This window comes from Euleptes europaea, chromosome 2 (assembly GCF_029931775.1).
Source record: "Euleptes europaea isolate rEulEur1 chromosome 2, rEulEur1.hap1, whole genome shotgun sequence".
Lineage (NCBI taxonomy): Eukaryota > Metazoa > Chordata > Lepidosauria > Squamata > Sphaerodactylidae > Euleptes > Euleptes europaea.
In genome coordinates, this window is record NC_079313.1 from 24,962,628 (window position 1) to 24,975,106 (window position 12,479).

Sequence of the window (12,479 nt, forward strand, 5' to 3'; positions counted from 1 at the left end):
AAATGCTACAGTGATGCCTCGGGAATCTGGGCCACACGTTCAGCATAAAGCAATCGTGGTTGCAGTGATTGGCAGGCCAACTTCCCATGTTACAATTTATTCACAGAAATGTACTTCAGAAGGCACGCTTGAGCACAGCGAGCCACACCTGAATTCTCTGGGCATAGCACTGAAATTTGCTGTATCCAGACTTTGATGCCAAATTGAGGGTTTTTGGAGCTCTCTGGTTCCCCTTAGAGTCAGGGTCCACGGGGTCTAAAAAGGATCCATCAAAAATCCTAGAGCTGCTTGGGAGTCTCAAAGCCTTTACTTGCACCAGTGACACGTTGCATATACCAGGGTTTACAAAACTCTCAAGCAGGCACAAGCCTGTTATGTACAATATAGGCATACCGGGTGGCTGTTTTGGAAGTTCTCTAAAATCCGTGAGAGAGGAAGAGCCAGCGGCTAATGCTTCCAGGTAAAGCCTAAGAGGTAACTGTGAGCTCCAGGCCTGGGAACGCAGCTGCCCTCCAAGGTTGTTATGACTGCTTGCTCTCCGTTGGTGTGATAACTGTAATCTATCATGGGAACCAGGCTTGGCTTGGTATCCAACTGTGCCTTTGGTTTTCTGTATATGTTCCATCCTGCTCGTTCCCCTCCCATTAGAGTTCTTGTACCTTCCCCTGTAAGTTCCTGCTACTCACCTTATGCTTCCCAAATAAACCTGCTTCTTAGAATACCCTGTCTGGACGTTTGGTGATTGGGATTCAACAGGTGAACTCAGACCTTACAGTAACATTAATATCTCCCCCATTCTGTCTCCATACTGGGAGAAGGTTTCTCTCTCCACGTGAGGCACGTGCGTGTCCCTCCCACCCCCCTTCAGATATTAGGGCTGCCAGGTCCCCTCTCTCCTCTGGCGGGAGGCTATGTTGCTGCTGCTGGGATTGTGCACGTGCGCGTCACTTCCGGTTTACAACCAGAAGTGCCGCCTTGCGAGGGGCCTATTCCTCTTAGTTTGAGTGGTAATGTGGCCCTTTGCCACTCAAACTAAGAGGAAAAGGCCCCTCACAAGGCGGCACGTTTGGTTGTAAACCGGAAGTGCCCCGTGCGTGGTGTGTACACGCGTGCACGTTTGCCCACCGACCCTCAGGTGGTTGGCGGGCAGAGGGGCAAATGGCTGGGGGTTTGCCCGCCACCACCGGGCACCTGGCAACCCTATCAGATATGAGGTAGAAACATGAGGAGGGGAAGCATAATTGACTCTCGTTTCTTCTCTCGACACTTGGGGAGAATGTCCATCATGTCTCTGAATCCGATTTGCATGCAGATGCAGGTACACAGCTGTCCAACATTTCCGTCTTCAGCATAGGTTCAGCATAGAGAGCCAGCATGGTGTAGTGGTTAAGAGCGGTGGTTTGGAGCAGTGGAGTTTAATCTGGAGGACCGGGTTTGATTCCCCACTCCTCCACATGAGTGGCAGATGCTAATCTGGTGAACCGGGTTAGTTTCCCCACTCCTACACATGAAGCCAGCTGGGTGACCTTGGGCTAGACACAGCTCTCTTAGAGCTCTCTCAGCCCCACCTACCTCACAGGGTGTCTGTTGTGGGGAGGGGCAGGGAAGGTGATTGTAAGCCAGTTTGATTCTTCCATAAGTGGTAGAGAAAGTCGGCATATAAAAAACAACTCTTCTTCTTCAAGGTTCAGGTTTATTGCATGTGGCCAAAGGCCATTACAAAAATTGGACTAAAATTACTATAAAATGATGTAACAATCTTTGATAACATATAGGTTTACATTTACATTTTAGTGCCAAATTAAAATACAAAGAAAGAAAGAAAAATTCTCTAAACCGCCAAACTTATCAAAGTATAGATAGAGCATAAAACGTTGTTTGCAATCAAAATTATCTAACATTTAACCACCAAAACCCACAGCTGCTCATAACTTCAAGTCATAGACACTTGCCTGGTTAGAGGTCGCTTTTGTGAATAGAGAATCTCACTTCTTACCATGCCAACCACATGTAAATGGGATTTGCAGTTCAGTTCTAATTGATTCTAATGTGTTGGGCCAGCCTGGCCTGAATTTTCTTTGCTGCTAGAGCAAAGAGGGCAACTTTATATGAGACAGTTGGCTCCATGTCTTCAAGGAGAGATAGAACTTCCTTTTTCATTGTACAATGATCTAACTTGGCTCTTCAGCATAGGAATGACTTGCAGCCCATTTCTAGGAATAAAAATGGCAAGGTGATTGTTTAAAGTGGCTCTCAGTCAACTTTGTTCTCTCCTGCTTTGCACATTGATCACACACCGTACGTTTGCCAGGTGGGGCTTCAGCAAAAGCTGGATGAGCTCTGAGAGGGCAGGTAATACAGGCATGTAAATCTGCATTATACTCTGTGACAGGGATAGCCAAATTCCGTATTCTTAAACATGTGCATTCCAGAGAGAACCTAACAAGAGAAAATGTGGAAACTTACAGGAGACATTTTGCCCAAACTGCTATGACATCTTGATTCAAATTTGATCACATCCACTGGGCATCAGGTTAACATTGCTTTGTAGAGTTGCCAACCTCACGGTGGTAGCTGGAAATCTCCAGCTATTACAACTGATCTCCAGCCGACAGAGGTCAGTTCACTTGGAGAAAATGGTCACTTTGGGTGCACTTTATGGCATTGAAGTGTCTCCCCTCTCCAAACCATGCCCTCCTCAGGCTCCACCCCCAAAATCTCCAGGTACGTCCCAACCCGGAGCTGGCAACCCTCTTGCTTTGTTATCCACCTGTTGTCCACCTCTGCTCCCTGATGGGCACCATATTTTAAACTGATAGGGTTGCCAGCCTCCAGGTAGTAGCTGGAGATCTCCTGCTATTACAACTGATCTCCTGCCGATAGAGCTCAGTTCACCTGGAGAAAATGGCCGCTTTGGCCATTGGACTCTATGGCATTGAAGTCCCTCCCCTCATCAAACCCCACCCTCCTCAGACTCTGCCTCAAAAACCTTCCATCAGTGGTGAAGAGAGACATGGCAACCCTATAAACTGAGCAAGGGTTAAATGTTCACAATAGCAGCCTTACCCACTGAAGGGCTCTTTAACCCCATCTCCCTCTGGTGTTCTCCCCTCTGCATCTCCTTTGCTCCCTCCTATGCAAGAGCTGAGGCAAATGGGAGTAAAGAGCTGAGGTGCTTAGAGGGAAAGCTCAGCCGGAGACTATTTTGCTGTTCACACTGGACGCAGGCTGAGACCCTAACAAGACCCCTTTTCCCTCCGAAAGAGCACTTTGCCTGGGTCTCCCGTGGAGCAGCTGAGGTGCATAATAAAGACAGGGTGCCCTGTCTGAGCCTGAGCTGTTTTTCCACACTGGAGAAAACAGTATTCAAAAGATTATACTAACATCATTCCAATAGAGGAAATTGGTCATTTAAAAAATTTTTTTTAACAAACTGTTATTTTGTTTTAGAAGCATTTACAGCCAGCATTTCAGTAGAATTTCAAACAGCTGCCTTTATATAGTGTTTACACAATGATCACAGCTGCAAATATAAAAGCTTGGCTTTGCATTCTGGGATATTGATTCCTAGATCCTGGATCATACTGCTCTATTACTTCTACCAAAATACACTTTTGTTCTATATTAGCTTTTGATGGCCAGTCTAAGTGCACAGTATCACAGGATCTCTTGGATATTTGGAGAAAGGGGCTGTATTTGGATTTATTATTTGTTATTATTTAATAATGACCTGGATGGCCCAGGCTAGCCCAATGTCATCAGATCTCAGAAACTAAGCAGGGTCAGCCCTGGTTAGTATTATAGAATCATAGAGTTGGAAGGGACCACCAGGGTCATCTAGTCCAACCCCTTGCACAATGCAGGAAATTCACAACTACCTCCCACCCCCAGTGACCCCTACTCCATGGCCAGAAAATGCCCAAGATGCCTTCCCTCTCTTGGATGGGAGACCACCAAGGAAGTCCTGGATCACTATGTAGAAGCAGGCAATAGCAAACCATTGTTTGCCTCTTGCCTTGAAAACCCTATAGGGTCACCATAAGTCAGCTGCAACTTGATGGCACTTTCCGCCACCATTATGTAATAACTCTTCTCCTCTGTTCAAGCCACCAGTTACTCAAGCCCAGGAGGGGATGGGTGCACCTTACTTGGGGAAACAAAATACATTGGACCAGCCCTGGTCCCAATACATATTAGAACTTAAGAACATAAGAAAGGCCATGCTGGATCGGACCAAGATCCATCAAGTCCAGCAGTCTGTTCACACAGTGGCCAACCAGGTCCCTGTAGGAAGCCCACAAACAAGACGAATGCAGCAGCATTATCCTACCTGCCAGTGTGGTGTAGTGGATAAGAGCGGTGGTTTGGAGCGGTGGAGTCTGATCTGGAGAACCGGGTTTGATTCCCCACTCCTCCACATGATCAGCAGAGGCTAATCTGGTGAACTGGATTTGTTTCCCCACTCCTACACACGAAGCCAGCTGGGTGACCTTGGGCAAGTCACTCTCTCTCAGCCTAATCGACCTGACAGGGTGTCAGTTGTGGGGAGGGGAAGGGAAGGTGATTGTTAGCCAGTTTGAGTCTCCCTTAAGTGGTAGAGAAAGTCAGCATATAAAAAACAACTCTTCTTCTTCTTCTTCCAAAGCACCTAACATAATAGGCATGCTCCTCTGATCCTGGAGAGAATACATCGTGACTAGTATCCATTTTTACTAATAGCCAATTATATTGGGTCACCTTTTGTTGCTAAGCCTGACCCAGCAGGCTTAGGGCTGTTTAGCTTGGAAAGAAGGCGGCTGAGGGGAGACATGATAGAGGTCTATAAAATTATGCATGGTTTGGAGAAAGTGGACAGGGAGACGTTTTTCTCCCTCTCCCATAATACTAGAACACGGGGTCATCTGCTAAAGCTGGAGGGTGAGAGATTCAAAACAGATAAAAGGAAGTATTTTTTCACACAACACATAGTTAAATTGTGGAACTCCCTGCCCCAGGATGTGGTGATGGCTGCCAGCTTGGAGGGCTTTAAGAGGGGAGTGGACATATTCATGGAGGAGAGGGGTATTCATGGCTGTTAGTTAGAATGGATACTAGTCATGCTGCATACCTATTCTCTCTAGTATCAGAGGAGCATGCCTATTATTTTGGGTGTGGTGGAACATAGGCAGGATGGTGCTGCTGCACTCGTCTTGTTTGTGGCTTCCTAGAGGCACCTGGTTGGCCAATGTGTAAACAGACTGCTGGACTTGATGGGCCTTGGTTTGATCCAGCAGGGCCTTTCTTATGTTCTTATGTCATGAAGAGACTGATGGATTTCAGATTTCAAGACGGCGTTTTTCTTTTTGGTCCCAAGCCACAATGCAGCAAAAGGTGGCAGGTACACAGCCATGGTGGCAGGACAGGACTACAGCACCCACCTCCATGGTGACCATGAACCACAACAAGATACAGGCATCTTCTCTGGGTTGTGTCTTGGCAACCCTTCGATATGATGGCAGAGAGGAGTTGCTGGCAGCTCTAGACAGAATGGACAAGCACTTCCATTCTGCTGCTCAGGCCAAGTTCACATACCATGGTCTCTTTTCAATGGAACACCCTCACAAAATATCTCCTGTAGAATTTCAAGAATTTTGTCCTCCAAGGTCCATTACGCATGGCTGCTTCCCTCGCGGTCACCCCTTTGACGACTTCGGGTCTTTGTTTTGAGGTCGCCTCACTCTCCCCCTACGTTTCTCTGTGTTTTGTCCGCATTTGGTCCCTGAAAACGCAGGCAAAACGCACAGAAACGCAGGGGGAGAGAGACAACCTTTGACGGTCAGAAACAGCATGCATAATCAAAACAAAGACCCGAAGTCATCAGAGGGGTGATCACGAGGGTAACAGCCATGCATAAAAGGCCTAAGACTTGTACATTACCATACATTTCCAAAATGCTTGTTACGACCTACCTTTGAAAATTTTCTTCTCCTGCTCTAGAGCTTGACAGTCCTCGTGACCTGATTGTGACCGCTTCCACAGAGACATCCATCTCTGTATCCTGGACCAAAGCCAAGGGCCCCATTGATCACTACCGGGTCATCTTCACTCCTGCCTCAGGGATGGCGTCTGAGGTTACCGTGCCGAAAGAGAAGTCTGAGCTTACACTGTTGGACTTGGAGCCTGGGACAGAGTATACCATTTCTGTCATTGCAGAGAGAGGCCGTCAGCAGAGCCAAGAGAAGACAGTGGATGCGTTTACAGGTACTGTCAGGTTACACCAAGTCAGGTACTCAGGGTTCTCTTGAGCTACTTGAGTTACTAAGCAATGGGGTCTCCCCCAAGGTTCTGTTTAGGGACTGGTCCTACAGGGGTGAGTGGTGTGATGGCCAGGTTGAAAAATGGCACCAAATTATCTAGAAACCCAAAAAAACTGAAGTGTCCCAAATGCTTCTGTCCAAGTTGGCATACTGACAAAGGTATATTATATGCTAGGGATTATCACAAGAGAGATGGAAGTTAAAAGGAAGCTGTAAGGGTCCCTGCGTAAAGCAGTGATGAGTCTGCACTTAGAATACAATAACGTGTCATTTTGATTTCAAAAAAAGATAGTGTAGAGCCAGAAAAGGTTCAGAAAAGGACAAGCACAATTTTCAAAAGGTTGCTGCACCTCCCCTATTGAGAAAGGCTAAAACGTTTAGAGAGTCTCAGTTTAGAAAAATAAGGGACTGAGGCACATAATAGATAGAAGTAAAATTATGCATGGACTGAAGACAGTGGACAGAAAGTACTTTTTCTTGTTCTACCATAATAGTAGAACTCAGGATCATCCAGTGAAATTGAGCAATGCTACACGTAGGACAAAAGGAAGTACTTCTTCACACAATGCATAATTAATTTGTGTAATTTTCTGCCAACCACCTCTGTTAGTCTCTTGCCATGAAAACCCCAAAAAGGGGAAGCCCTCTGAAGCCAGGGGGAGGGACAGATCTGCGCCTCCCAGCCGGGAAGCACAGATCTGTTTAAAGAGCCCCCCCCGCCCGGCTTCAGGGAAGCCCCTTGAAGCCGGGGGAACAGATCTGCGCCTCCCAGCCAGGAGGCTCAGATCTGTTTAAAGGGGCCCCCGCCCGGCTTCAGGGAAGCCCCTTGAAGCCGGGCGGAGGGGGGGAAACAGATCTGCGCCTCCCGGCCAGGAGGCTCAGATCTGTTTAAAGGCCCCCCCGCCCAGCTTCAGGGAAGCCTCCTGAAGGCCCGCAGGGGGGCGAATTTTCCCCCGAACTCCGGATCTCGTGCGAATTTCGTGGATCCGAAGCGGGGGAGTTCGGACTTCGGCACGGCCCGAATTTAAATGGGCCGAATTTTGCCGAAGCCGAACTTTACCGAATTTTTTTTTTCAACAGCCCTAATGTGAAGGATCTTGACCTGAGATTCTGGAGAGCTGTGCTTATCAGAGTAGTCAGTACTCACCTCGATAGATCAAGTTATTTGAATATAAGGCAGCTTTGTGTGTTGAATGCTTATCATCCCTGCATGAGTTTCAAGGCTGAAAAAGACCCAGCCCATCATTTTTCAGGCCTGCAGCTCTCTTTTGTGTTCTTGTTTTCAGGATTCCGACCAATCACGCAGCTTCACTTTTCTCATGTGACTTCCTCCAGCGTGAACATCACTTGGAGTGACCCCTCTCCTCCAGCAGATAAGTTGATACTGAATTACAGCCCCAAAGACAAAGAGGAAACCAAGCAAGTGATGTTGGACCCCACCAAGAGACATGCCGCCTTGACTGGCCTGCAACCATCCACCGAGTACATGGTGTCCTTAGTGGCTGTGCATGGCCCTGTCAGCTCTGAGCCCATCATCGGCTCCATCACAACAGGTAATAAGAGAAAGGTTCTCTCCATCATAGAATAGGGTTGCCAGGTCCCTCTTCACCACCGGTGGGAGGTTTTTGGGGCAGATCCTGAGGAGGGTGGGTTTGGGGAGGGGAGGGACTTCAATGCCATAGAGCCCACTTGCCAAAGCAGCCATTTTCTCCAGGTGAACTGATCTCTGTCAGCTGCAGATCAGTTGTAATAGGGGGAGATCTCTAGCTACTACCTGGAGGTTGGCAACCCTAATAATAGAATATGTCCTGTCTTCTTGATCAGATCCTAGTGTGGCATTGTGGTTAGAGTGTAACTCCAAGACCAGGAAAATATGCATTCAAATCCCAACTGAACCATGAAGTGAGTTATGTGACCTTCGGCCTCTCGACAATTGTTGTGAGGACAATTGAGGGGAGGGGAGAACTATGTGTGCTGCCCTAAACTCCTTGGAGGAAGATTAAGATACAAATTATATGTTTCCTGTTGCATCTCTGCATGAGATACTGCTCTCAGATAGTCTCCTTATAGTCAGGAAGCGCATAAAGGTAAGTGACTCATATGGAAACAGGCAACGATTCTGACTCTTGCACACTCCAGAAGTCAATCTTTCAGACTGCAAGCGTGAAATATATTTCAAGCTTTAATTCTAAAAGATAATGCACCTTATGTTCAAACCTGGTGAGATACTCATAAAATCACAGAATCATAGAATCATAGAGTTGGAAGGGACCACCAGGGTCATCTAATCCAACCCCCTGCACAATACAGGAAATTCACAATTACCTCACAATGACCCCTACTCCATGCCCAGAAAATGGCCAAGATGCCACTTCCCCCTAGTGGCAACCCTGCCACAATTTGGGCACGGTAGATTGAAGGGATTATTAGCTTCATGTCTCTCGTTGCTATCATAAACATACCATTCGGCAATAGCATGATACATCCCAAAGCTTCTGCTTCCCAGTCAGCTCATTTGTTCTTGGCTGCTGCTACAGGAATCTTCACAACCATCCTACTATTGTCTTGGTGCCCCCCCCCCACAAATGCAATACAAAGGGGATTATATGTTTATGCTTGGCTAAGCCCAAAAGCTACACAGCAGCCAAGAAGCCAGATTTGTTTATCACACGTTCATTCTGAAAACCACTGCCAAAAAAGCCACCGTCATCTGTTTCAGAGTAAGAAGCCTCTTTCTCAATGAGGTGGTAAACCTATTTTGAGGACTGTTCCACTTCAGATTGCAAGTTGGGGCTTGCTTGACTGAATGTCCCGTCATTCAAAAAAAAAAAAAAAAGATTCCCCTGTTAGGGTTGCCAACCTTCAGGTGGGGTCTAGAGATGTTCCAGGATTTACAACTGATCTCCAGACTGCAGAGATCAGTTCCACAGGAGGAAATGGCTGCTCTGGAGGGTAGACTTTATGGCATACCCCATCCTCCCCCCCAAACCCATCATTTATTATATATCAATCTGTCATTAAAATTTGGTACTCATTCTTTGAGCGATCAGCAGCTTCTGATATGTTTCAGTTGTTAATCTCAGATATCTCTATGTCCACCTGGACTAGTAGGTTAGACAAAAGATTTTCCCTCCCAATAGAGCAATTGAAAGCTGCAAGGAATAGTATTCGGAAAGCAAGCTGTAAACAGTTACAAAATAAGATCTTAAATGAGGATTGGTTCTTAGTGTTTACGGACGAAAATCGTAAATGTTCACCTCTCTTCTAGCAGATACTCTTTGATGGTACTTTTTCCTTACCAGACTATTTCCGCTGGTTACAAATCCAAAAATTTAGATGAGCTTTTTTATTGGCAAGGTGTAATGCCTTAGACTCAGCCAAGGCGCAAGGGAGGTACAATAAAATTATTGCAGAAGAATGCAAATGCCCCTTTTGTCTGGATCAAGTAGACTCCCTAGCCCACATTGTTTTAGCAAATTCACAAAATAATACTGCACAATATAAATATATCACTCCCTGGATAAAATAGCTTATGACTCTTTCTGAGAAGTGGATACTGCATTATCTGCTATAAAGTAGATCGGCGAATTGCATGAGAGACGAGGCAACTTTTCTCTTTATGATGTCAAGAAGAAATTAATCTTCATTTCCCCCTTTATTTAAAAGTGTATAATGGCAGATGAATAGCTGATGGCTGTTAAATCTAGGGAAAGAAAGTTCATTTTAATCAAAACCGCATCTTCCCAAATTAACAAAAGATCAAACGAAGCAGAGAATCACACCCAGGACACAAGCCTGTTAATTTTTTTATTTTATTTTAGTGATAAAATGATGAATCTTTAAATATAAATGAAGACAAGAGCAACTGAGGGAAAGACACAGCATCACCCACCACCACCACCAATCAGGCAATTAACCATCGAGATTCCAGGAGGGGGGGAGGGAGTTTCCCCTCGGTTCCTGTTGTCATCATTTCTATTTAAGGATTCATTGTTTTATTGCTAAAATAAATATACCAGACAAAAAAATTAACAGGCTTGTGTCCTGGGTATGATTCTCTGCTTTGTTTGTTAAAATGCTACTGGGCTCAGTAAAAAAAAAAATCCCTGAGATCAGGAATGAACCCAGCTGGGCAGATTCCCCAGCACCACCACCACCACCATACACACACACACATGTCATGAAATCCTTTTTTCTGATTGCGATGGAAAGATGGAATGGAAATGAACCTGCCTGTGTTTTTCTGTTCTTATAACCTCTGCATTGAGCTAGCCTGAAACAAATTGGTTGGGGAGGTGTTTTTCCGGACCCGTCCCTGCTTTGGCTGTAAAATGACCATGCAGTTAATTACTAATGCAAGAATCTCACTGCAGAACTGGTGATGTATTTTAAAAAAAATACACTGCACCCAATTAAAAAGCAGTGTTGTCAGGGGGGAGGGACTCAGAAGCTCCATATTTTGCTAGGGATCAATAATTGAGCTCAAGGTAGTCCTGGAAGATCTTCGGGACAAAAAGCCCCCATGAATACAGTTTTGAGAATTCAGATCCAAAAATTCAGATCCAAAAATTCAGATCCAAAAATTCAGATCCAAAAATTCAGATCCAAAAATTCAGACCCAGGCAAGGGCAGTGGGACAGGCTTCTAGTATTTATACCAGTCCCAGCTGTGGCCTATTGCCAGGCACTCTTAGGGAGCTGACGCTGCAAACTTCTCTTGCTCTTAGTGTCTAAAAAAGGCCCTGAGACCCAGAGCACATGCAGACCACAGTGGTTCACTAGCCTAGTTTCTAGCCTCTGTGGTTCCTGGTTCAACCTCACCCCACCCCCCAAGTTCTTTACAAGCAACATCTAATCTGATGATTCTACTGGGTAATTATGGCATAGCTTCTTAACAATGATGGCGAGTTGGAGTCTTTAGTAGTAGAGCCCAAAGAAGTTGCAATGAAGAAAGTTAAGTCAGGTCTTCTATGCATAGCTGTTTCACTCGCTGTCACCCCTCCGATGACTTTGGGTCTTTGTGTTGATTATGCATGCTGTTTCCGACTGTCAGAGGTCTCCTTGCTCTCCCCCTGCATTTCCCCATGTTTTGTCAGCGTTTTCAGAGACCTGTTTTATCTCAAATTTGCGACTGTGGGCAAAACGTGGGGAAACACAGCGGGAGAGCGAGACGACCTCTGATGGTCGGAAACGGCATACATAATCAACACAAAGACCCAAAGTCGTCAGAGGAGTGATGGCAAGTGTAACAGCCATGTATAAAAGACCTTAGAAGGTCTCAGCAGTGGCTCTTGACCTCCTTCTCTCTATTGCCTGGAGCAGAGTTTCCCAAACTTTTTGAGTCATGGAGCACTTTTCAGGAGAGAAATTCATCACGGAGCACTAATTTTCACCTAGCGCCTATATACTAAACCGAATGACAGTAGTATTTTTCTTTCCAATCTCTTAATGGAGCACTAGGAGATGTTTCGTAGAGCCCCAAGCGCTCATTGGAGCACAGTTTGGAAACCTCTGGCCTCTACCACTACTCTACAAGTGGTAGAGTAGTTCAGATGCTTTCTTGAACTGGCTGTAGAGCTCTGTTAACTATATTTTCTTGAGCACAATGGAAGATAGTTGTGCACATGGGAGGTTTGGCTGAGCATTGCCCCTGTTGCCTGTCTTAGATGCATCTCTGGATGCTTTTTGTAATCATCATCCCCTTGCGGCATCAAAATCAGTGCCTTAAATGAGGAATGAAATGTATAATCAAGTTAACTGGCTTGCCAATTACTATGATAAATGGAGCAAAGCCATTCCTCTGAGACCTCTGCAGATATACACACAATTATGCTTTGACTCGCATTTTTAAGGTCTTCTCATCAGCAACGACAGCCACACAATTACTTTAAAAAAATGATGGTCAGGTTCAAGGGAATAAGCAATAGTTGCTGAAAAGTGACACCTGATAATACTGCTGTGTCTGCCCTGTTTTAAAATTTCCTTTTATCCCTTAGAAGCTCCTTGATCAATTGATCTTGAGCAGCATATATCTAGTGTTGGAGGGATATAAGGATTGAAACAAATCTTGCCACTGACAATGTAGCCTTGGGGTCCCTATCGCTTAGTAAAAAAGGCATTATGTCAGTCACAGAGGCATTGGATTTGCATATTAAAAGGGGGGAAATATAGTGCGATCAAAGTT

The 12,479-nt window shown here is 45.6% G+C and overlaps 1 protein-coding gene across 1 annotated transcript in view; it reads left to right on the forward strand.

Annotated features, from left to right (window-relative positions):
* The window catches only part of TNR (tenascin R), a 105,295-nt gene that overhangs the window by 52,942 nt on the left and 39,874 nt on the right, over nucleotides 1–12,479 (forward strand). The window contains exons 9-10 of the mRNA XM_056844148.1: nucleotides 5,977–6,240; nucleotides 7,583–7,849. Of these exons, the coding sequence (XP_056700126.1) occupies nucleotides 5,977–6,240; nucleotides 7,583–7,849 (531 nt within the window). The remainder of the gene's footprint in view (nucleotides 1–5,976; nucleotides 6,241–7,582; nucleotides 7,850–12,479) is intronic.